The 25994-nt window shown below is 38.6% G+C and overlaps 1 protein-coding gene across 7 annotated transcripts in view; it reads left to right on the top strand.

Annotated features, from left to right (window-relative positions):
• UNC80 (unc-80 homolog, NALCN channel complex subunit) overlaps positions 1-25994 on the top strand; it is a 213847-nt gene that overhangs the window by 102859 nt on the left and 84994 nt on the right. For 6 of the 7 annotated variants that reach the window (XM_040228608.1, XM_040228607.1, XM_040228606.1 and 3 more), the window contains exons 25-28: positions 2609-2742; positions 8615-8780; positions 17436-17536; positions 20697-20897. In XM_040228608.1, the coding sequence (XP_040084542.1) occupies positions 2609-2742; positions 8615-8780; positions 17436-17536; positions 20697-20897 (602 nt within the window). Of the gene's footprint in view, positions 1-2608; positions 2743-8614; positions 8781-15224; positions 15429-17435; positions 17537-20696; positions 20898-25994 lie in introns of all 7 variants that reach the window. The other variant, XM_040228610.1, reaches the window with a different exon arrangement.

Below are 25994 nucleotides of genomic sequence, written 5' to 3'. Positions count from 1 at the left end.
GCTAAGTCGCTTCAGTCATGTCTGACTCTGTGCGACCCCATAGACGGCAGCCCACCAGCCTCCCCCGTCCCTGGGATTCTCCAGGCAAGAACACTGGAGTGGGTTGCCATTTCCTTCAAATCAAAGAAAATCTTCTTGACTTAGCCATTGGCAAAACACCAAATTCTGATGTTAGTCTTTTAACCTAATGATGAAAGTTGTTCCCAAAGATTCCCTCAAGTTCACAAGAGTCTAGGTTATCCTAGAATGACTCACAAAATTGGGTCTGCTTTGTAGTAGGACTTGAGGATAATCCAGCAACCACAGAATCTAGTTTAGGCCTGCCAGGAGACATCCCCAAACTGCCCCGGATCTCCTTAGGGGTCCTTAAGAACAGAGAGAAGCCAAAGCCACATTAGATGGAAGTAGCTTCATAGGCAAAAATGGTCTCACATCTCCATGAGACCGCATAAGTATTACTGGCAATATGGTATGCTTGGTATAACAGTTTTTTGGTGAGACTGTTTGTAAGTCGTAATTGTTCCCTGTAACAGAATATTTCAGATGATACTTATGAGAAAGCCTGGACTAAGACCAAGCTCATTGTCTATGGGACTGACAAGAAGAATCTAGATGATATCCTTAGGATTATAAGCACAGATCCAGAAGTTTATACTAAATAACTAGTGTTCAATTATGTTTTAAAAAACAGTTGTACATCTAGGCAAGTTCAAGAGTCATGTAGACTCTAGAACATTCATTCACTGAATATAAGATTGGAATGTCTTCTTTCATTCCACTTTCAAGTCAATACATAGCTCAGTTTGCATTTTAAAAATAATTATGGGATAAGCAAGTATCAGTCTGGAAACAATAGAGGAGTTTGTCTTTTTCATTCTTTTTTTTTTAGTACCATTTTAAAAATTTTTATTATTTTAATTGGAGGCTAATGACTCTACAATATTGTGGTGGTTTTTGCCATACATTCACATGAATCAGCCATGGGTGTACATGTGTTCCCCATCCTGAACTCCCCTCCCACCTCCCTCCCCATCCCATCCCTCAGGGTCATCCCAGTGCACCAGCCCTGAGCACCCTGTCTCATGCATTGAACCTGGACTGGTGATCTATTTCACATATGATAATATACATGTTTCAATGCTATTCTTTCAAATCATCCCACCGTTGCCTTCTTCCACAGAGTTCAAAAGTCTGTTCTTTACATCTGTGTCTCTTTTGCTGTCTCACATATAGGGTTATTGTTACCATCTTTCTAAATTCCATATATATGCATTAATATACTGGTGTTTATTGGTGTTTTTCTGTCTGACTTACTTTGCTCTGTATAATAGGCTCCAGTTTCATCCACCTCACTAGAACTGATTCAAATGCATTCTTTTTAAAACTGAGTAATATTCCATTGTGCATATGTACCACAGCTTTCTTATCCATTTGTCTGCTGATGGACATATAAGTTGCTTCCACGTCCTGTCTATTGTAAACAGTGCTTTTTCATTCTTAATAAGAGGCAATGTCCCCAGCCACATATTACCTCTGTAGAAAATATAATGGTTTTCATGGGGAAGCAATAGCCAGATATCTTCAGAAAGACCATAATTCTACCTACTATCAATATAAGCCATGATTATATATTATATCAATTATGAAAGCCAAATGCACAGGAAATATTTTAGAGCTATTTAAAGATATTTTAGGAAGGTTAATATGTAATGATAGAGTTATTGCTTGATAAGTTGATTCATTCGAACTATTTTCTTCTATGGGAGACATGTCTTTGTCTTCTTTTCTGAACACTGATAAGTAATCAATATATTTCTCCATTATTTGTGATGTCACGTATCTGAGATCTAATTCTGAGGATTTAAGTCTCTATAGTGTCACCTTGGCCATTATCTGCCTTTATAACAAAATCCATTTTTTGGTCTATGGTGGATACAACATTTAACTCATTCAGAGACTGGTATTCTTCAAAGCAAAGGAGAATATTTGGATATTCTAGTATAGCTATTCATTAATATGACAGGCTAGCTCGTATAAACTGTATAACATGGGTGACCAAGTAAATAAGTCTTGTTTATGCTACAGAAACACACCTGGGCTAAAGCTGAATCAACTTCACTGCCCTAAGAACATTAAGATAGACGTCTCTTACAAAGTGAGCCGGCAGGACTTTTGTAGTTCCAAATCTATTCACGGGCCTATACCATGTATAAATCTGATCGTATAGGTACGTGAAAATCTGGCAAGGTTGCTTTCTGTTTTTCTTTTCATTAAAAGGCTTTCTGGCCTAGTGGAGCTGCATTTTGTTTCTCTATAATGCCTTGAGGAAGATAATCCTTACTGATTGACATTTTGATACTGAGGTATTTGTTATAGAATTGCAAAATGGAGGGGGAAAGAGGTGTATTGTAATGTACAGATTATGCTAAATGGACCAGGTAAATTGAACATATACAGGTGAAATCCTCATTTACAGTTTCATTTTGCACATGGATAGGTAACATTCTCATATACAATTTGATTTTACACATGTAGCTATGTCCATCAAACTGTGCCTCTGTATTTTTTATTGGTTGTTTGCTTATGAAAGAACTCTTTCCTTCCATAGGTACTGTGAACCCCTCTAAATGTGGCTGCCCCTTTGCCTTGAAGATGGCAGCCTGCCAGCTTCTCCTGGAGATTACCACCTTCCTGCGAGAGACCTTTTCATGTCTGCCCAGACCACGTACTGAGCCTCTGATGGTTAGTGAAGCTTATTAATAATGAGGCTATTTGGAGAGTCCAGCCAGGTTGCTTGGGTTTCAGTAGTCACAATTTCCTCAAATATCCAATGAACAAATGTATCATATAGTTTAAAAATTCAACCAAGGGATTTTCATATATAAAAAGCAAATCTCTTTTTATCTATTAAAAAACTGAAAATTGACCTTAAAATCACAACAGACTGCACCACTGGGTAATGTCTAATTGATAACTATCAGTTAACCTAGGAATGTCTAAGAACCTTTCCACACTCCTTTATTCCGCAAACTATGAGGAGTTTTATAGCCAGCATTTTCCAGAAATCACTGATAGGTTTGTTTTTTTCCTACTCAGTTCAGTTCAATTGTTCAGTTGTGTCCAACTCTTTGCAACCCCATGGACTGCAGCACGCCAGGCTTCCCTGTCCATCACCAACTTCCACAGCTTACTCAAACTCATGTCCATTGATTCAGTGATGCCATCCAACCATCTCATCCTCTGTCGTCCCCTTCTCCTACCTTCAATCTTTCCCAGCATCAGGGTCTTTTCTAGTGAGTCAGTTCCTTGCATCAGGTGGTCAAAGTATTGGAGTTTCAGCTTCAGCATAAGTCCTTTCAATGAATATTTAGGACTGATTTCCTTTAGGATGGACTGGTTGGATATCCTTCCTGTCCAAGGGACTCTCAAGAGTCTTCTCCAACACCACGGTTCAAAAGCATCAATTCTTTGGTGCTCAGCTTTCTTTGTAGTCCAACTCTCACATCCATACATGACTACTGGAAAAACCATACCAACAATTCATAAATTTATGTGCTTCCAGTGAATTTTCTCATTTAAATTATGAATGAAAAGACTCAAGTGTTTAGCATGTAAATGTCTCTGAACAAATATTTTATTCCTGAAGCATTTCTTATGGATACAGATAAGCAGAAAAAGACTATGTGTGCATGCACACACACACACACAGGCACGTGCACAGAAACACAAAGACACACAGGCAGGCATACATACAGACACACTTGTATGCCATCAGGGCCTGATTTTTTTAACTTAAGATACAAATTCTAGCAAAAGCCAGGAGTCATCACAAAGCACTTTGGACAGAGGCCCATCTCAGAGCCGATTTTCTTGGCCCTTTGTTCTCTAACGGGCACCACGTTTCCAGTGGTTCTTTTATCATAGGCCTTACCCAACCTGAGCAACCAGACAAATTCTTTTTTTTCTCTCCTTTACACAAAATTTACACTACTAGAGAAACTGTTACACTAACAATCTATGTGCTTCCATTTAGGTGAATTTTACAGTGCGCCAACTCTCCTGCTGTTTTGACCAAACTCAGTATGAGCAAGACCCTACTGCAGTCCTGGGGGGTTGGAGGTTGGCATGAGGAATGGAACCAAAAAGTCAGTGTTCTGGTATTCCTGAGTTGTTCCTCTAACTCTGATTTCCGGTGTCTGCACAGCCCATTTCCTCATACTCTAAAACGTAAAATGGAACTCTTTGTAGGTAAAATATGTTTTCAAGAGAAATGTGTCCACATCTGGACTGTGAAACTGCACCATTTAAATACTATGAAATGGAGTTCCTCCTACAGACCTTATTTAATTTCATGTTATTCTAAACCTTTATTTTTCTGAATTGTCACCTTCACTATTATATTGAGACTACTCTTAAAAATCAAGTAAGTCAGCTGCTTAAGCATGTGTAAAGTCAAGGTTAATCTGTAGGCCTCTGTGAGTGTTATCCATATCAATATTCAAATTATACTGATGTTTTCATAAAAGCTCAGAAACACATCTGTTAAATTTTCAGATTTTCATTTTTTATTTGTTTTTTAATATTTATTTGGCTGTGGCAGGTCTTAGTTACAGCATGCAGGATCTTTAGGTGTGGCAATCAAACCCTTAGTTACAGCATGTGGGATCTAGTTCCCTGACTAGGGATTGAACTTGGGCCCCCTGTGCTGGGTGTATGGTGTCTTAGCCACTGGATCTCCAGGGAAATCCAAATTTTCAGATTTTTAAAGGTCACCATTTTGACTTACAGTGATTTAGAAAAGATAAGAATCTTTAAGTTAAATTCAGTTATTTTTGTTCTTTCTTTCAACACTATAAAGCTATAATGTTCCTTATTATTGTAACAAATTTCCTTTTTAAGAAAATTAATCAAATCTTTAAAAAATGACTGTATAACCAACTGGCTGTCTAGTAGAAAATGCCAAAAAATTAAACTAAAACAGAGGCTGCAGTTATTCAATCAATAAGAGGAAATTTTTCATTGCCTTTAACTAGGTCTCATAAATCTTGTATTCATTGAACTATAACTTTTATTGTCAAGTATAGGTTCATAAATTTTGGGGGGATATGACCTTTGGAAAATGGGAAAGAGCTCATGTTTAATCTATGTAACTATTGTTGATGATAAAGAAAACTTGAATCACATTTTTAACTATTACAGAAAAAAACAGTATCATAAAACCATTTTACTAACACAGAAGCTATAAGTGCTTGAAATAAGTTTTTTAAGAAGTTGCACAAAACAGTAAATCTAACAGGCTAAGCATAAATACCATTAAAATGAAATATTCTAAAGTTTTAACAAAACACTTGCTGTAAGAGTATTTATAGGTTTGGGGGATATTTTATTAATTCAGTAACATTTTTAACAGCAGTAAAAATAAATAGCTACTTGAATGTACAGAATAATAAAAGTATAAGCTAGAAAAATAATCACATTAGAAACTATATTCTAGGATCTGAGACTTGAGGAGGGGGGAAGATAGGGAACATAAACGTTCTACCAAGAAAGTCTTTCTGATAGAAATGTCATAAGATCATTTCCCTGTGAATTATTTGTTTGTTTAAAAAAAGTCCTGGTTATATCTGAAGTGTGCAAGAGAAAGGGGCTTCCCAGGTGGTATTAGTGGTAAAGAATCTGCCTTACAAAGCAGGAGACATAGGGGTGCAAATTCGATCCTTGGGTTGGGAGGATCCCCTGGAGGAAGACATGGCAACCCTCTCCAGTATTCTTGCCTGGAGAATCCTATGAACAGAGGAGCCTGGCAGGTTACAGTCCATGGGGTTGCAAAGAGTCGACCATGACCTAGTGCACACGAGGAAGAAAAGGCAAAAGAGCCTAAAATACAATAAATAAAAGTTAATTTGATAGAGCTAGGCAATCTCAGGAGGTTACTCACTGGATAGTGGGGAGTGGAGCTAAGTGAAAAGGAAAATTAATATCAGCTAAAAAAATATTTTTACCAACTTAACCAATATTTTCCATCTACATCCCTAGATGGAACTTAGTGTATTTGTTTCTCCCCCAAAAATGACTTCTGGTAGCACTTTTATTCTCTCTTTTTGTAAACCATACTCATAAAGAATATCTAGAAAAGGGAAAAAGCAGCATTTTTACAAGATTTATCATCTAAGAAAGCATAATAATCCATTTTTCTTCAAGCAATGATTACCTTCCAAACGTGAAAACACAACATTTTTTTTAGAGTTTTGTCTATAAAACTGCAGATCTATTAAAATGTTTCCCTGTTGAGTTGGTAAAACCAATAACTGATGACCAAGCAGCATGGAATTAAATTAATTCCTATTGGATGCCAAGATGATCCTTAATAACAAAGAAAAAGACCATAAAGAAGTCTCTTTACATCTATATTCACTCATTAGGGAAAACAACATGTTGAATGCTTTTGTACAAGATTGTGCTAGAAACTGTACCAATTGTACCAATGGGATTTAACAAATCACATTAAAAAGAATCCCAAATGCTACTAAAGTTAAACAATCAGAGTGAAAGTTGCTCAGTCGTGTCCAGCTCTTTGCGACCCCATGGACTGTACAGTCCATGGAATTCTCCAGGGCAGAATACTGGAGTGGGTAGCCTTTCCCTTATCCAAGGTATCTTCCCAAGCGAGGGACTGAACCCCTGGTCTCCCACATTGCGGGCAGATTCTTTACCAGCTGAGCCACCAGGAAAGCCTGATCAGAAGCAAAACACAATTCACATTCATATTTGAAAAGTCAATATGAATCTTTGAGAGTAAGGCTATGAGAAAGGGTGATGTAAAGAGTGCAGAGGTGGGAGTGAGGGTGATGCAGAGATGAATATGCTGTAACAGGAGAGCCAACACATGAACAACACACAGAAAGGAGCAGAGGGCCAACGCTGGCCAAAGACATGCTGGAGAAATCTGAAGGACATTCCTGAGAGAGATCAGATATGAAGGATATACTTTGAAAGATAGTAGGGTTTTGACTAGTAGATACAAGAAGTTGGAAGAAATGACTACTTTAGAGAATCAGAATTGTTATTACTTTTTGTCCCAACTAAGAAGCTTATCTTATTAAATTTAGCTGCCAAACTGGAAAGTAGTTAGGTTGTTTTCTTTTTCCTAAGAAGGATTAATTTCAGAGGAGCAATTATATTCCTAGAACATTTTTTGACAATGTTAAATGAACTCCATGTGGTTCCTTCTTTTTTCTAGATTTGATACAATTTTCTGAGTACCAAAGTATAAATTCTATTCTTAATTCAAAGGGAAAAGAAACTATAGAGTCTAAAAGTTTCATTTATTAACAACAGTTAAAAGCTTAAGGTTTTAATCTCAGTACAAACTGGGTTTTTCAAAATATCTTTTGTTTTTCAAGCTACTTGAATCTAAGGACTTATTGTGTCATAATTAGAAAAAAATCACTGTATAAAAATAAGGTTAGCATTTTATATATTTTTCATTTATCAGGTCTGAAAGTGTTTTATAGATTAATGATTAAGTATGATCTTCAGCATGAGTGAGTCTCCATTAATCGAACAAATCAAATGTCCATGCTCATCTCACAGATTGAACTCCTACTAAATACTTACATTCCCTACTTTTGGCTATGGGATTATTCTATTCATAAGTGGATGGTAAAGGAACTCCTCTTATATTTGAAGTCTTCCTAAAAGAGAAGGAGAGATTCTCCCATTGTCTGATATTGTTTTGTGCTTCTGGCCATCATACATGAGGTTTCTTAAGCCAGAACTGCCTTTTCCTACCCGTTTGCTGAGCAAATTTTACTTAATCCTTAGGACTGAATTCCAACATCACCTTGGTATTTGTTTTCTGTTTCTGTTCTGTGATATGATGATTTGTAATAAAAAAACATAAGTTTGGTCTTCATCTGTATTTCTGGCGCAGTGTTCCTAAAACCCTTGGAATTTCTTAAGGAGGGTGACCAAGGTGTCTTAATGAGGTGACTTGTGGTATGCCTCTAGATTACCTAAGAATCAGCTGGTCACCAGGTGATTAGAAAAATGAAAATTTCAGTCCCACTACCCTCTAGGTGACAATGATTTAATCAATCATGCCTATTTAATGAAACCTCCATAAAAACCCAAAAGGACAGGGTTCAGAGAGCTTCTGGTTGGTGAACATGTGACGACTGGGATCAGTGCCCTTGGATGACTTGGAAGCTTGGCTACCCTCACCCCATTCCTTGCCTTCTGCATTACTTCCATCTAACTATTGCTGACTATATTTTTTTTATGATAAACCAGTGATCTAGTCAGCAAAATATTTCTCTGGCTTCTGTTACCACCTCTAGCAAATTAACTGAACTGAGGAGGGGTGTTGTTGGAACCTTCAATTTGTAACCAGTTGGTCAGAAGCACAGGTAACAACCTGGGCTTGCAATTGAATCCTTAACCTGTGGATTAAGGAAAATGTTTTCATGGCCGCAGTCTGAAACTGGTATAAGGTAGATGGGAATTGGCTATTTAAATGCTGTGGGTGCTACTCAAAATGGAGTGAGGTTTGCCAGAAGACCAACGCAGTGCTGGGGAGATGCCATCATTCACATGCTCCCCACTGACATTGCAGGACTTGGAGAGCTGCAGACTTCGTTTGGACCCTGAATTAGACCGGCACAGATATGAAAGGAAGATCAGCTTTGCTGGCGTCCTGGATGAAAATGAAGACTCAAAAGATTCCCTTCACAGTAGTAGCCACACCCTCAAATCAGATGCAGGTGTTGAAGAGAAGAAAGGTATGGATAAAGCAAAAATTAATTCATGTGTCTGGGTTTCTTAAGGGATATGTGGTCTGGGTCTAAACTGCAGAATTGTGCACTGAAAGAAATCCAAATTGTTGGCTCCATATAGCACTAACGGTGTTCACTCAACTAGGCAATCATGCTAGTTAGGAGTTGAACTCTGCAGTCAGAGAGGTTCTAATTCTAGCTCAGCATCTCTCCATACCCCATTGAATATAAGGTGCCATTAGTGGTAAAATGAACTATTATTTTATATACCATAACAAAGGAAAAATACTCCCCTTTCAGCTCTTACACAATGCTTACTTATCAATTAATTTTTTTTATTCTTATTGAAAGAAGACTTTCAAATGTAATTAGATGTAAATTTTTATTACCAGTCCGTATGATTCTCTCTGCAGGAAAGTAAACTAATTAGTTTTCCTAAACTATCTTCAATTCAGAGTTCAAATTCTTAATCACTTTTTAACTCAAAATTGTCACTGTCTGTAATTTTTACATATGATAATGTCCTCTGTGTCATCAGAATGTTAGTAATACATCATTTCTTAAATGAATCTATAAAGCTATTGGTGCTTGTTACATAAGCCAGTGTGCAGTTGTATGAAGCTAGCCTACCTTCAGTTCCTGTCTCGGGAATGTTGCCAATCACACATGACTTACCACCTCACCCACTCCTTCACCCAACTATCATTTGGCTCCTGAGACTTAAAAGACACTGGCACCCATTTTGTACATTTTGTTGCTGGTGTTTCGTTGCTGGTGCTTTAGATATTCACATGAACACAAGCAATAGCGAATGTGTCACAAGTACCACCTAGCTCTGCTGCTGCTGCTGCTGCTAAGTCACGTCAGTCGTGTCCGACTGTGTGCGACCCCATAGACGGCAGCCCACCAGGCTCCTCTGTCCCTGGGATTCTCCAGGCAAGAACACTGGAGTGGGTTGCCATTTCCTTCTCCAACCACCTGGCTCTAGTGATATCTTAAGATGGCATCAATTGTAAGCCAAATCTAAATTTCAGAGACGTTCAAATGTTAAAAAAAAAAGGTGCATCTTAAAATGGTGAAATAGAGTGACTAATTATGTCACCTCGTCCAAGTTTAGCTGCTAAGCCTATTTTCTTCTCTGTAAAATTAGATTATTAATACCTACTACATTGTAATGTTGAGAGCTTTAAATGAACAATGGGATTCCCCGATAGTTCAGTTGTTAAAGAATCTGCCTGCAGTGCAGGAGACCTGGGTTCAATCCCTAGGTTGGGAAAATTCCCTGGAGAAGGGAAAGGCTACCCACTCCAGTATTCTGGCCTGGAGAATTCCATGAGGTCGCAGAGTCGGACACGACTGAGCGACTTTCACTTTAACTTAAAGAACAATGCAAGTAAAATGTAAACTCAATAAGGACAGTCTCTAATTAAGAAATAGTAAATAATCATTGGTTTTTTTAATGTATATTATGAGCATATAGATCAGAACCCATGCAGAAAATCCTAAATATGAGCTAAAGATTGCAAAGTTTCAAGGTGCTCTTTAAAGCCTCCTTTAAACTGTTAACTTCTCTGATTTTTGTATTTCTTAAATTTTATTGCCCTTCAGTGTTTTTCTAACAAATTTCCATTAAATGAATAACAGCATATTTGTAAAAAGAGTCAAAGACAGTTTTCTCCACTGGTATATTTTCTGTAGTCAGTGACTCCATAAATGTTTGGTAGTTCAAGGAATACATGATTCTCAAAAGAAACATCCCTACAGAAGACCTAAACAGACGTTTCGCCAAAGAAGACCTGGCCAGCAGGCACATAGAAAGATGTTCAATGTCACTAATTACTTGAGAAATGCAAATCAAAACTGCAATGAGGTATCACCTCATGTGAATCAGAATGGTCATCATTAAAAGTCTACAGATAATAAACACTGGAGAGAATGTGGAGAAAAAAGAACCTTCCTACATTGTTGGTGGGAATGAAAATTGGTGCAGCCACCATGAAGAACCATATGGAGGGTCATTAAAAACTGAAAATAGTTACCACATGATCCAGCAATTCCATTCCTGGACATAAATCTGGAGAAAACTAATCAGAAAAGATACATGCACCCCAGTGTTCACTGTAGCACTGTTTACAATAGCCAAGATATGGAAGTAATCTAAATGTCTATTGACAAATAATGGATAAAGAAGATGTGGTGTGTATATACACATATATATACATACAATTGAATATTAGTCATAAAAGAGAATGAAATAATGCTATTTGTAGCAACATGGACAGACCTAGATATTAACATATTAAGTGAAGATAGAGAAAGACAAATATCATAGTTCAGTTCAGTTCAGTTCAGTCACTCAGTAGTGTCCGACTCTTCGAAGGTATCACTTATATGTGGAATTTTAAAATATGATACAGATGAATTTTTTTACAAAACAGAAATAAACTCACAGACATAGAAAGCAAACTTGTGGCTACCAAAGAGGATAGCAGGGGGTGGGGCAGGAGGAGATACTACTACATATAAAATAAACAATAAGGATCTACTGTATAACATAGGGATGTATACCCAGCATCTTGTAATAACCTACAATTAAAAAAATCTGAAAAAGTATCACCCTAAATAAAGAAAACACAACATATTTAAAATATTTAAAACTTTGTAAAGAGTAGATATATTCTGAAAAAAAAACCTTTTAATATTTCAAGATCAGAGTGTTGTCACAACATTTAAAAATGTAAATATATTGTGTTGAATTTAGGGTGAACAGAAGCCATGTTGCAGGAAGAATTAGCCAAGTTTTATCAATTTCTGATAGTAAGAAGTATCAAGTCAAGGTTTGTTCAAATACTTCTACTTCTGACAAAGTGGACTACATATGATGAGAAACTTCCATCTTTTTATATCACTTTTTAAAAATTGAAGTATAGTTGCTTTACAATGTTGTGTTTCTACTATATAGCAAAGTGGTTTAGTTAGACATATATATATATATATATATATATATATTCTTTTTTATATTCTTTTCCATTATGGTTTATCACAGAATATTGAATATAGTTCTCTGTGGTATGCAAAGACCTTGGTGTTTATCCATTGGATATATAAAAGTTTACATCTGCTAACCCCAGCCTCTCATTCCATCCCTCCCCTGACTCCTTCTCGCTGGGAAACCACCAATCTGTTGTCTATATCTGTGATTCTGTTTTTGTGAAACTTACATATTTTAAACATATCCTACAGGGACTTTTTCCCCACTCAAAATTATTATGCTAGTTATTATTTAAAGTAGTTGAAGCAAAAGCATTAATACTGACATGGTTACATTTCAGCAGAGTAAATTCTATATCATTTTAAGAAATAAAACCTCAGATTAATTTTATGAACACTAATTTCATGATTATCATTTATGTAAATTGCCTTTAATGTTCAAATGCACAAGCATTTTTCTTCTCATAGAATGGCTATGGGATCATATGAAGCTATTTAATAAATTAAGAGCAGAAAGCTAGAAGTATAAATAAAATGAGAACATATTCATTAAATATCCTTTACCAGTTGCAAGAAACTTCTCAAAGATTCCTAAATACTCCTTAATCCTTTTAACAAGCTGATACCAGATGCTAAAGCCGATGTGAAAATGGGGATCGCAGGGACCCTGCTAACTCAGATTATTAAAATTTTATTTAAAGTTTCATACCATCTGTTTGTATAACATCTAAAAATGTCAGTTCTTGAAATAAACAACCTGAGGACATTTGGGATTCTAGAAAGGAAAACTAATATGAAATCATCCTTAGAATGAAAAATGTCTTAACTAAAATCTTTGAGCAAGATCTGATATCATTTTATCCATATTCCAGATACAAGCTAAGACTGGCTTTCCAGAATACAGATACCAAGACATGTGTGACTCCTCAATAATCATGTACTGAACATCTGCTGTATACCAGGCACTATTACAGGTTCCTAGAATACAGCAATAAACAGGGAAATTTTCCCATGTATATTTTAGTTTAGGTTAGCTAATAATGAAGAACATTAAATTCTGGACTTTCAGGTAGAGATAAATAGTATGAGGAAATCAAGGTAGAGTCAGAGAATTGGTAGTGACCTGGAGTAGGAGGGATTCTAGTCACAAGTGACATCGAGCTGAGACTTGCATGATGTGAAGAATCCAGTCATGCTAAGGGCTGAGAGGAAAGTCTTCCAAACAGAGATAACAGAACAAGGCTCTGATGCAGGAACATGGGAGCATGTGAAGAAGGGCAAGGAGGCCAACATGGTTGCAATAGAATGAGTTGGAGGAAGAGTGTTGAAAGATGGGGTTGAGCAAAGGTCAAATAAATAGGGTCTGTAAATATGGTTAGAAATTTAATTCTGTTTAAATGTGTCGGGTAGTTGTTGGGAAAGTTTGACCAGAAAATTGATATAATATTTGTATTTGTGATTATGTATTTAAAAGATGATTCAAACTGTAGGGGTAGGGGTAAGAGAGTATAGTTTGTTGGTTATATTCATCCAGGGAATAGGTGATGGGACTTTCAAAATCCTATATATGGAAGTGTTGTATCAGCAGGACTTGCTAATAGATATAATGTGGTGTTAGAGAAAAGGGAAAAGTAATGTTTTATCCAATATAGATGAATTTGTTTCTTTAATATTAGTTCTCATTGTCATGGATGTACTTTACCAAATCTGAATCCTATTATGTCCTTTGTAAATAACCAATGCCATAATTCTGAATATTATTTTTTCAGAGTTATATGATATTTCCAATTATCTTTGGTAGTAGAATAGGGTTCTCAAAGTTAATTTTTTTTGCATCATATTAAATTGGGGTTACTGTACTATATTTGTAAGCAGAAAAATATCATGAAATCAGACAAAGAATGACAAAGTGTGCCTCTGTAAAATTTTTAAATTCTTTCTTTAATCTTTTTATCTACTTCCCAGTCTATTTTGACATAATTGTATTAATAGTCTTTAAAAATAACTATATTCTGTTTCAAATGCATTTCAGATAAGTCATAAAGTCTCAATTGTGCCTAAAAATAATACTGAAAAATACAGTGGATGACTTTGTGCTATTACTAAAATTGAGCATTATGGTCTTTGTGGAATGTATTCAACTGTGCTGCAAGAACTTCTGTCTGGATGTGCATTTCTATCCAGATGTATTCAGGGAGCTCCATGAAGCCATTGCCAGCTGAGTGGTGATAATTTTAGTCTTTCTCAATCATGGGTATAAATTAGAGATTCAACATTTCACATGATTCAACATTTCACATGATATCAAAGGATATCTTCTAGGCTCCTTTAAATGTCACTAAAAATTTATACTTAATTAACATTTTATGGAGCGGTACAATCTTCTATCACAGTCACAGACTAACTCTCCTGTGGGTGAGAAACTTGAGACTAGAATGCAATCTTCCTGATTGGGACTAAAATATTAATAGCTGTATCTTGCATAATTAGTAAGAAATCTTGTTTATGTCTTAAGAAGGAAAACTTAAAAAAACAGCCCCTTTCTGAGTATCACTTGAAGCCCTGAACTTTCAGAATCACCCTTACAGTATCAATATGTGACAATCCCAGATCTTCAGAGGAAAATGAAGGAGGTGTGGATATGACTATCGGAAATAAGAATGCTTTTGATTAAAAAGTAGGTTTCTAGCTGAACGTGTTTCTTTTACGCTTTAATTTTCCTCACTGATGACTGTTTCTTCCAGAACACTAAAGAGGAGGAATGCATGTTCTTCTTGGTATATGTAGACTGTAAGGTTGGCGCAGGGTGTTGCAACCTTTGGACTCATATCTCACCAACCTTTTGACTGAGAGGAGCAATCACTAGGCGCATTGAAAATGGAACCATTTCACACTCGTGTTCACCCAAAGCACCCCACTGAAAACAGATCCTTTAGTGCCTTTGCTGAGGAGCCGAGCGGACCCCACTGCTGATTGTTGGAGAGTGAAGCAACTGTTGTTTTTATTTCTTATTGAGGTATTCCCAAATGAAAGGGTTTCCCATGATGGGGTTTCCAAAACTCACATAAGTCTGCCTGTCCCATTTCAAAAGACAAAAACACATGACTCATGGTTCTGTGAAATCAAGCAATGGTGCTATGTGAACATGCTAACAGTCCTGGAGGACTCCGTGGTGAGGGCACGCTCATGCTTGTGAATTCTGGGCCAGAGAGAGAGAGATCAGGTTGTTCCCAGCACCGATGAGCTGTGTGTCCAAGAAAGAAGCTGCACCAGCCCTTCCTGGTGGACCCAGCCTCCTGCCCGTCCAACAAAGCTGCCTGGCTGGGGCCTTGGGAAAAGCTCCTTGTCCAGACCAGCAGAGAAGAGGTTGTTCAGTGACAAAGTTGGGGAGAGCTTGGCTCTGACGCTTACTGGGGAGAACTAAGGGGGAAAAAGCCCTATTTTATTCTTTTAATACAGTTCCCAGCAGGAAGATCAGGATAGGAGGTTCCCGCCTGCTCCAGATTAAAGGAACCCGCAGTTTCCAGGTGAAGAAGGGGGGTTCCTTGTCCAGCATTCGCCGGGTCGGCAGCTTAAAGAGCAGCAAGTTATCACGGCAGGACTCAGAGTCTGAGGCTGAGGAGCTGCAGCTGTCCCAAAGCAGGGACACTGTCACTGACCTAGGTAACATAGAGGAGTGGGTGTGTGCAGGGACGTGGGGGGTAGGAAGTCAGAGCCCAAATCCCCATACAGCTCAAGTCCATTTCCTTACAGGTCCATAGTCGGAGGGCAGAGTCGTAGGTTAGAGTACCCACTGGGTCTGTAAACGATGTTGCCTTCCAGAGCAGGGCTGCTCCAACCTTACTGTGCAGAGTCAGCTGGGAGCTTGTTAAAACGCAGAATCTGGTTCAGCATCTCTGAAACAGGAGGCTGAGATTCTACCCTTTTAACAAGCTTTCTGGTGACGCTGATGCTGCTGGTTCAAGGACCACGGCTTAAGCAGGGAGGATATAAAGTCTACAGTAGGGAAAGAAATACTTTAGTGACAATGACAGATTTTTTTTTTTTTTGAGATCCAAGTGCTTTATGCCTTTATACTTCTAAATAGGAACTTTAAAGCAAAATGTAGTATGAAAAAAAAATAAAGCAAAATGTAGACATTCCCTTGATGTTAAGCTGACTTAATGTACTTTGTAAAAATCTCTCTTTCTCAGTGAAAACAACCAAAATTTTAGAAAGGAAAGATTGTCTACACCTAATGATTAGTGACCTTCAGCAAGTCACTTAACTTCTTGGGAATTTGTTTTCCCCAGTGACCCAATAAGAATAATTCTGTGTGCTCCTTACCCACAGCTCTAAAGATAAATTAGGAATGATTATAAAGTATATCAAACTCCTGAGAATCCGATTTATATACAATCAGGATATTAGAGTTGTAGACTGTCACCATAGGACGCAAAGAGACTGTGAATCCCAAAATATGTTAGTTCTATGGGCTCTGATCATCATCTTAGGAGACAAGGAAAAGATTAAATGTGCATGCCAGTAGAACTCACTGTCTAGAGTTTGTTAGGTAAAAATTGAAGTACATATTCTTTGCCATTCAGCCCCTGTGTGGAAAACCAAAATGGAAAGCTCTTCTTTATAAGTAAGTTATTTCAGAAGTTAGTTAGAAGTTACCCAGGGAATGTGGATAAATTATCAATTTAGCCTGCTGAAATAGGAGCTGAGTATCTTTAATCAAAGAGAATTTAAAATAGAAAATGTTTCTACACCTACCCACCCTTCCCTTCGAAAATAGCTAATTTATGCATTAATTGAGATTCAGCCTGTTTTTCAAGAACATAATAGAAAAAAAGCCTCATGCCATCTTTAGTTACAGATCTGAGCTGTAACAGTATCATCAGTTAGTTTGAGGAAAAATATTATTTGAATTAATTATTTAAATTGATCCCTTTAGCCTAACCAGTTAAGTCACACTGTCTAAGCTAGAGGCATAGTTTTGTCATAGAAAATACCCAGAAAAGCTGGTAGATTGGAGTGCAAAGCTTTGTTGTCTGGTATACTAAGTATACGATCTAGTATATCCAGTATACTAAGAATTCCTGTGACATGTTTCCTTCAGAGAGGAATTTGGACAAAGAGTTATCCACAACTGGGCACAATTACTTCCAAATTCCCTTCGTCTTTCTGAGGCACCACCCATCTTTGAAGTAGCTCTGATAGCAAAGCCAGCTGGTGTGAAGGGCAGTAACACTAGCTGTGGTCACAGTCCCGTGGAGGTGGCAGCACCTTTTGTGGCCACTGCAGGTTGGCTGGTGTCCCTACTTACCTACACCTGTGAGTTCTGGGCAGTCTGGAATGGGTTTGGGCACACTCAACCAATAACTTGCTCATCTCAGCAATTCAAGGACTTGGCTCTGTGTTTTTTTTTTTTTCCTCTGCTCCCATGTCTCAAAATGGAAGCCACTGTAACAGAGATCATAAATGTCTTTGTAATTGCTGGTTCAGCTGGTGGTAAAGGGAACATCTCCTATTAATATTCCTCCACTAAAGTCAATGCTATGCCCTGTAACCCATTGGCCATGGTAGTGTGCCCTAGGATTCAAAAGCATGGACCACGATACCGTAGCAATGTGCTCTCCAGGGAGACAAAACAGTACAACCTTTCTTGCTGTTTTTCTTTTGAAGAAGGGAGTCCTTGGAGTGCAAGCGAGCCCAGCATTGAGCCCGAGGGCATGAGTACAGCCGGCGTGGAGGAAAATTACCACAGGAACATGTCTTGGCTTCATGTAAGTAGGAGTCTCAGAAAGAGCTGTGAGATCAATTTCTTTCGGCACTAGGGGGAGATCTGTGAAGAGAGGACAAAAGACTATACTAAAAATATCCATCCATTTCAGCCTCTTAGAAGTCTATAGATTCGCATTTCAGCTGAACCTCTGGATCCTCACTAAGATGGGTCTTCTGCTGGACTGTATTCATTTGAACCTTATTTAAGACCAAGGGTCCTTTGTTACGGTTGGCTTGTGAGTCAGTCAGGGAGAGGGACCAGGCCAGGTTGGTGGTCGAGAGAACCTGGGTAACACAGTCAAGGCCTCATGATCAGTTTTACACAAGTCTTCACAAGTGCTGAGAGCAAGATCATGGTGTCAGTCTTGAGTCTGCATTCTATCAAACTGTAAACCAGGACATGAAGATTCTATGATTAAGGTCACACCTCAAAGGGTGTGACCTCCTGAGGGCACAGGCAAGAGGGAGTCTCAGCACAGGTTGCAGTTCAAGGGCATGAAGAAAGGAAGAGAAAGCTCAGGAAGTATGATGTGAGATCCACAGTTGGCAGGGTACTGGCAGCACTGTTATTGATGTTAGTTATGGAATGTCCCCATCTCCTCTTTCATTTAACTTCTAGTAGGGTCAGATAAGGGCTGCCTGGTACGTCACACTCAGAGTGTACAGAGCTATGCCCTTGGAACTGGCTGATTCCCAGAACCAGCTGATTTTGAGAATGTCTGAGATAACTATTTTTAAAGTCAACTTTGTAGTTAAGTCACACCTACATATTAAAAAGCATACAAAACCTATGTGCACAGCTGAATAAATTCTCATAAAGTAGACATATCTGTGTAACCACCACCAAGTCAAGAAGAACATTAGCAGTACCTTAGAAGCCCTACCCAGGCCCTCTGCCAAATACTGCCCTCCCTTACTGGTAACTACTATCCTAACATGGAAGATTAGTGTTGTTTGTTTTTGAAATGCCTGTCACATGCTAGGTTCTCTGTTGTGTCTGGTTTCTTTCGCTCACATAAGTGTAAATCCTCTAGCTCTGTTCTTCAGGATGACCTGGTCTATTCTTGGCTAAATTCATTTCTATGAAAATTACCTTGTTAGTTTCCATAAAAAAAGCTTCTATAGCAGCCTTATATTGAATATAAAGATAGTTTAAATTGAGGAATTGAAATTCTTTATTAAGTTTTTAATGTATAAAATGGTCTACCCTCCCTTAACTTATGCTCCATTATTTATTTAAGATCTCTTCAATTTTATTTTCATGTTTTTTTAATTGTTTGTTTATTTTTTGACTGTGCTGGGTTAGGTCTTCATGGCTTTGCTCAGACTTTCTCTGATTGCGGCTAGTGGGGACTGCTCACTAAGACTTCTCATTGTGGTAGCTTCTCTTGTTGCAGAGCACAAGGTCTAGGCGCACCGACCTCAGGAGTTTGGGCACCAGGCTCTAGAGTGCAGGCTCAGTAGTTGTGGTACATGGACTTAGTTGCTCCCTGGCATGTGAATCTTCCTGGACAAGGGATTAAACCTGTGTCCCCTTCATTGGCAGGTGCGTTCTGAGCCATTGGCACTACCAGAGAAGTCCTGAATTGCTCAGTTTTATGCAATAATGCATTTTAGTTTTCTGTACCGTGTTAGCCCTCTAGAAGTGCTTGTGTTTAAGACCAGAGATATTTTTTCAAAATCACTGGTGAATCTTCTAGACCTAAAAATTTCTTTGTAGGAAAGTTTTTAATTACATATTTAATTCATGTCATATGATTAAAATCATTCTGATTTCTGTTTCTTCTGGGATCTGTTTAAGCAAATTGATTTTTTTCATAGAAATTTGTTGATTTTATCCAAATACTCATATTTATTAGCAAATAGATGTTTATATAGTGTCTTAAGATCATCTTAGATTCTGTGGGATCTACAGTGATGTGCCTTTACTGTTTCTGATATTGATAGGTTATATCTTTCCTTTCTCTTGTTTTTATCAGTCTTGCTAGACGTTTGTCAGTTTTATTAGTCAAAGAACCAGGTTTTGTCCAGGTTCAAGAATAACAAGGGATACCCTACAGTTCTTATTTGTGCCCTGCCTCATATCAGTATACAGAAATATTGGGCATCTTCAACGAATCTTGAGAGAGATCTGGATATTCTGTTCACACAAAACCTGTATTTTTTAAGCTTTGAAGAGTGTGAGATATTGTTAGATGAGTTTGACAGGAGTGCATTGTTACTGTTGTTTACCTTTGTCTCATGGTAAGCAGACCTCTTCTTCCAAGGAAATGCATGGCATCCTTGCCTAGTAGGTCTGACTGGTCTTATTCATGTAGACTTATTTTATGTTCTCCAGCCAATATGGCACCTCACAGGTTAGGTGTTGGGGTCGGAAGGATAGACTCATTCCAAAGATTACTCTATGCAGATTTGACTAAACTTGCAGCTTTAGGAATGCTACTGCCTTTTTAGGAAAGCAACTTGAGAAGTTTTAAACCCTAGGGCCTTCATTCCTTTTCTTAAAATAACCCTATCCTTTAAATCAACTGAGTTCTTTTCTGGAATCCTATTTGGGAAGTCTAGGAGATATGAGAATTTGAGACAGATCAAGCCACAAGTGAAAAGCTAGAATAACGCAAAGCTGAAAGCAAATTGTAGAGAGAGGAAACGAAGTTCTACAGTGGATTCAAGCCCAGCTGAAGGTTAGAGGCCAGGGTGGAAGATACAGAAATGTTTTCAAGTTCCATGTAGGTGGGCTGGAGTTAAAGACATCCCACAGCTGTCAAAGGCCAGCCAAATCCTTTGGGATGGAACTTCTCATCACTTTCTGCTCTTCTACTGGCTCCTTCTACAACATCAGAGCTGAAAAAAAAATAATATATTTTAAGTTTGGAATCATTTGAAAATATCTGGGAATCGTACACTCCCAAGTTTTTGAACCTTTTATTGTTCCAAAAAGAGCTTTCTATCAGGTGTGAATCCAGGGAGCAAAAGAAGTCAGATACATAAAGGCTTGCAAGTCTTTATTCTCTTTTGGGAATTATTGTTCTCTCATGGAATCACTGTGATTTTAAGACCCATTCAGGAAAGTCGACATTCTGACTTTTCACGTTCCACCCCACGTCGTGGCTCACGGTTGGTCTGCACCCTGGCTGAGCCTCGGTGGCGTCTGTGTTCCAGGTCATGATCTTGCTGTGCAACCAGCAGAGCTTCATCTGCGCCCACATCGACTACTGCCACCCTCACTGCTACCTGCACCACAGCCGCTCCTGTGCCCGGCTGGTCAGGGCCATTAAGCTGCTCTACGGAGACACTGTGGACTCCCTCCACGAGAGCAACCGCATTAGCAACGTGGCCCTCCGGGGCAAGAAGCAGAAAGAGGTGAGTGCATGACCACATGATATACACCAATGATAGGGAAAACAATGTCCTAACAATCTTTTTTCTGTAAATGCAAATTTCAGCCCACTGCAGTGGTGTAAACCAGGCTACAGGTCTGTGTGGTTTCGAGCAAAGATAGACAATGGGTAGCTTCCCTGGGAGCTCAGCTGGTAAAGAATCTGCCTGCAATGCAGGAGACCCAGTTCAGTCCCTGGACTGGGAAGATCTCGTGGAGAAGGGAATGGCAAGCCACTCCAGTATTCCTGCCTGGAGAATTCCATGGACAGAGGAGCTTGGTGGGCTACAGTTCATGGCGTCGCAGAGTCGCACGCGACTGAGCGACTAAAACTTTCACTTTAGAAGCTGCTGCTAAGTCGCTTCAGTCATGTCCAACTCTGTGCGATCCCATAGACGGCAGCCCACCAGGCTCCTTTGTCCCTGGGATTCTCCAGGCAAGAATACTGGAGTGCGTTGCCATTTCCTTGGTGCAGAAAAGGCAAGTGCTTTGTCTTCATGTCCGTGAGCAAATATAAACTTTTTGTGGGTTTTGTCTTATTTCAACAAATAAATATAAACTCAAAGGGGCATTTTTGATGAGTTGCTGTGATAGGCAGAATAATGTCCCCCTAAAGATGTCGGAATTCTAATCCTTGGAACCCGTGAATATGTTACCTCACCTGGTGAAAGGGATCTTGCCTGGGTGAATAAGTCAAGAATCATATAATAGGAGATTATCCTGGATTATCCAAGGGCCGAACATAGTCAGAGATGGAGTTTTGACAATAGAAGCAGAAGTCAGAGCGATGCTGCGTAGTGAGCCTAGGCAGCCTCTAGGAGCTGGAGAGGACAAGGAAATGAATGATTCCCCCAGAAGGAACACAGTCCTGCCAATCATTTTCAACTTCTGACCTAGAAAACTGTTAAAATCATAAATCTGTGCTATTTTTTGCCAAAAAGATTGTGGTCATTTTTTATAGCAGTAACAGGAAACTGATACAGTTTTATCTTAAGAAATAAATAATAAATGGCCCAACTTTTCACTGACAGATAATAGAGTCAAATCAGACTAAAGGAAACATCTTCAAGAAATGATTACATTTTCTCAGTATTCAGCTGTACTTTCCTGACAATTGGACAGCTGAGCTGGCTGAAGATGAAGACAGTAACCAGGGTTGCTGTGCTCCTGCCAGGGAAGCCCTGAGTTACCCCCTGCCCCCGAGAAGGCATGATGGCCACTGTGTGCTGCCAGCCAAGTCTGCAGCTGCTTCTCGCAAGTGGTTTTGCCAAGACTTTTATATAATACCTATTCATCTCAGTGAGCGTTCATTGGGCACCTGCTGTTGGCACAAAAGCCAGGTATTCTTGGAGAAACAAAAACAAGTAAGTGGAGCAGAGGATCTTTCTACTAAAGAGTTTGTAAGCCAAGTTTGGTAAGGTGGAAGGGTGGCAATAAAATGCAAATCAAACTAGAGAATATAAGCAATAACAAAAATGCACAGTTGAGTTGTAGAGCAATTTGTAATGCTTTAGCACTTGAAAAAGGGATTTATTTAATTCAGTTCAGTTCAGTTCAGTCGCTCAGTTCTGTCTGACTCTTTGCGACCCCATGAACCATAGCACACCAGGCCTCCCTGTCCATCACCAACTCCCGGAGTTTACCCAAACTCATGTCCATTGAGTTGGTGATGCCATCCAACCATTTCATCCTCTGTCATCCCCTTCCCCTCCTGCCCTCAATCTTTCCCACCATCAGGGTCTTTTCAAATGAGTCAGTTCTTCATATCACATGGCCAGAGTATTGGAGTTTCAGCTTCAACATCAGTCCTTCCAATGAACACCCAAGACTGATCTTCTTTAGGATGGACCGGTTGGATCTGCTTGCAGGCCAAGGGACTCTCAAGAGTCTTCTCCAACACCACAGTTCAAAAGCATCAATTCTTCAGTGCTCAGCTTTCTTTATAGTCCAACTGTTTTTAAATTATGAAAGTATAAGGAAGTGGCTTTGGCTAATACAAGAGCTCCTAAAGAAAAAATTGTATATCTTGTAGATCTCATAAATGTGCTAATTTCCCTTCTGGGATACGACCTTTTAGTGTTTTTTCTGAAACATGTATATGACAAAGTATACATCATTGACAATGTACTTTTCCATTCTTACAAATCTTGTTCAGTAGATACTCTTCACCTCATTTTACAGATGAAAACACTGAAGCTAAAATAGATGGGATTGTCCACAAAATCCCATTGTCCACAATATCTAGAACATATTCAGCTAGCCTTTAGTTTAGGAACATGGATTATCAAAGTCAGGGCTTTTTCAACTAAACTCTCTTATATCTCATAGTATTCAGAAAACACGGATTCTAAGGGAAGATCAGGTGGGAAAATTACATAAACTGCTAAATGATGACATAAAAAGAAAAATATATATGTGCATATATTCTTGTACATGTATACATATATATGGACATGTCATTTATGTTTGAAATATATATGTGTACATACCTATCTATAAACATATATATATTTGTACATATATGTATCTCAAACATAAATGATACCACATCCAAAGAAAACTTATTTAGATAAGCTATCCTTCCTATAAAAACTCCCTTACCTATGTAAGAAAACCTATTAAATATGTTGAAAATTATAAAAATACACCAAACTAAATTAATGTTCATTGTTCATCAGGTACACGCTGAGATTTCTTACTTCCATACCTTTGCTCTAGTCATATCTTCACCTGTAATCTATACATGGCTGAACCCAAACATCCTTCAAGATCCAATTTAAGAGCCACCTCCTCCTTGAAACCTTTTCTGATCTCCCTAGTGTTCACCACAGGACATACTGCAAGTGGATGATTAATTTCATTTTTTTCCCTTCTTCCTCTAAACTATAATGGTGTTTTATTCTGCTTTTCGTATTATTCATTCAATTATTCATTCATTAATTTATCCATCAATCCATGTGTCTATTCAACAAATTTTAAAGACTTTCTGGACCATACTGAGTCCATACTGTGTGCTAGATATAATAATGGCCACAGAGTTATGGCACTGTCCTCGTATGATGCACACAGTCTAGCTGAGAGACAGAAATTAATCAACTAAGCATCCATAAGTTGGTGTAAAATTGCAGCAGCAATAAGCACAATAAAGGAGAAAACTGTGCTGAGAGATCTTATGAACGAGGCTTTGAACTTATCGGGGGAGATAAGGCAGTATCTCCAATGAAGTGACAGATGAGTTTTGGCTGAAGGATGCCTAGATGTTAACTGAATACAGAACTCTCCAAGCAGAGAGAAGAGGGAGCACCAAGGCTGAGGACGAGGTTCAGCCTGGCCTGCTCTCTGCTTGCTTGTGCAGCCTCATTATGTACTGTGGTCTTCTGTGCTCTTGTCCTCTGAGGCTGTGGGAAGGATTTTAGTCTTTAGCCTGTGATAAAGCACTGAGAGCTTTTAAGATCCCTCTGCCTACAAAGTGGGGCTACTTACATCCCTATTTATCTTCTGCCACTTAATTATAAAACTTCTCGATAACTGAGGGAGTCTTACACATTTTGTATCTTGTGTAATACCTAACAGAGAACCTCACTATAGCAGAGGGACAATAATATTGAATGAGCGAGTGGGCTTTGGGCTTCTAGCGTGTTTCATGAATGCCCTCCACTTCTGGCCCATACAGGAAAAAGCAGCCTGAAGCAGCAGAAAATGTTACCAACCTTATAGATTGCTCACATTTCTGAAGTATGAGTGTAAGTGAAAGTTGCTCAGTTATGTCCGACTCTCTGCAACCCCACGGACTGTAGCCTGCCAGGCTCCTCTGTCCATGGAATTCTCCAGGCCAGAATACTAGAGTGGGTAGCTGTTCCCTTCTCCAGGGGATCTTCCCAACCCAAGGATAGAACCCACGTTGCAAGCAGATTCTTTACCGTCTGAGCCACGAGGGAAACCCCACATTTCTGAAAGGGAAAGGGAAAGAAAACAAGGGTAAATGTTCCCTAACCTTAACACGTTTAAATTAGTCATGCCAATGTAGAGCTGAAAAGATGTATTGAGTCTTCAGTGATAAACATTATCTTTCCAAAATGCCAGCCTCCTATTCAAGCTTTTTCTTTTCATTTTTTTCATGATGTTTCCATTTGCCTGTTCTGAATTTGTCACATAAATGAACAATGTGCACATTTCCAGAGCCCAAATGAAAACAGAATAGGCCATAAATCAAGACTAAAAGCAGTGGTTCTGATTAAAATCAAGACTTAGAGCAATTGGTATTTCATTCCCGTTTCCTTTTTAATCGGTTTTTATGGCAGAATATATTTATGGCAGCTAGTACATTTTGTAACCCTTCTAACTCTGATCAATATGCTAATCTTCATTTCAGTGCTCAAAGCCTCACTGTACGTTCCATTAGCCTGGTTAGTGCACTTCTAACCTTGTTATATATCACTTTCACCAAAAGGTAAATTCACCAAAGAATTTTTTGATTTTTCCTATATATCTGTACCTTGTCTAATGCTATGTTCTAAATAGAGTACATGTTCAATTAGTACTTGCTAATGGAAATGGGAGTGGATAAAACATTTTTTTTTTCCTTTCAATTTAAAAGGAGAGGTAAATAAAAGGTTGGAGAAGGAAATGGTAACCCACTCCAGTATTTGCCTGGAGAATCCCATGGACAGAGGAGCCTGTCGGGCTATGGTCCATAGGGTCACACAGAGTTGGACACAACTGAAGCGACTTATTATGCATCATGCAAATAAAAGGTTGTTTGTTTGTTGCTATTTACTCACTAAGTCATGTCCTACTCTTTCTGACTCCATGGACTGTGCCTGCCAGGCTCCTCTGTCCATGGGATTTTCCAGGCAAGAATACTGGAGTGGGTTACCATTTCCTACTCCAAGGGATCTTCCTGACCCAGGATTAAACCTGCATCTCCTGCATTTCAGGCAGATTCTTTAACAATGAGCCACCTGGGAAGCCCCTACTAATAACCAACAGATGCCTTCAAAACTAGTCTCCTACAACAAGTTACCAAATCAAAAAGCAACTGATGATAACTTTGTTAGTCTGAATCAGAGTCACACCAGTAT

This window comes from Oryx dammah, unplaced genomic scaffold, assembly GCF_014754425.2.
Source record: "Oryx dammah isolate SB20612 unplaced genomic scaffold, SCBI_Odam_1.1 HiC_scaffold_27, whole genome shotgun sequence".
In the NCBI taxonomy this organism is placed as follows: domain Eukaryota; kingdom Metazoa; phylum Chordata; class Mammalia; order Artiodactyla; family Bovidae; genus Oryx; species Oryx dammah.
The sequence above is the reverse complement of the archived record's forward strand: the minus strand, read 5'-3'. Positions and strand labels throughout refer to the sequence as shown.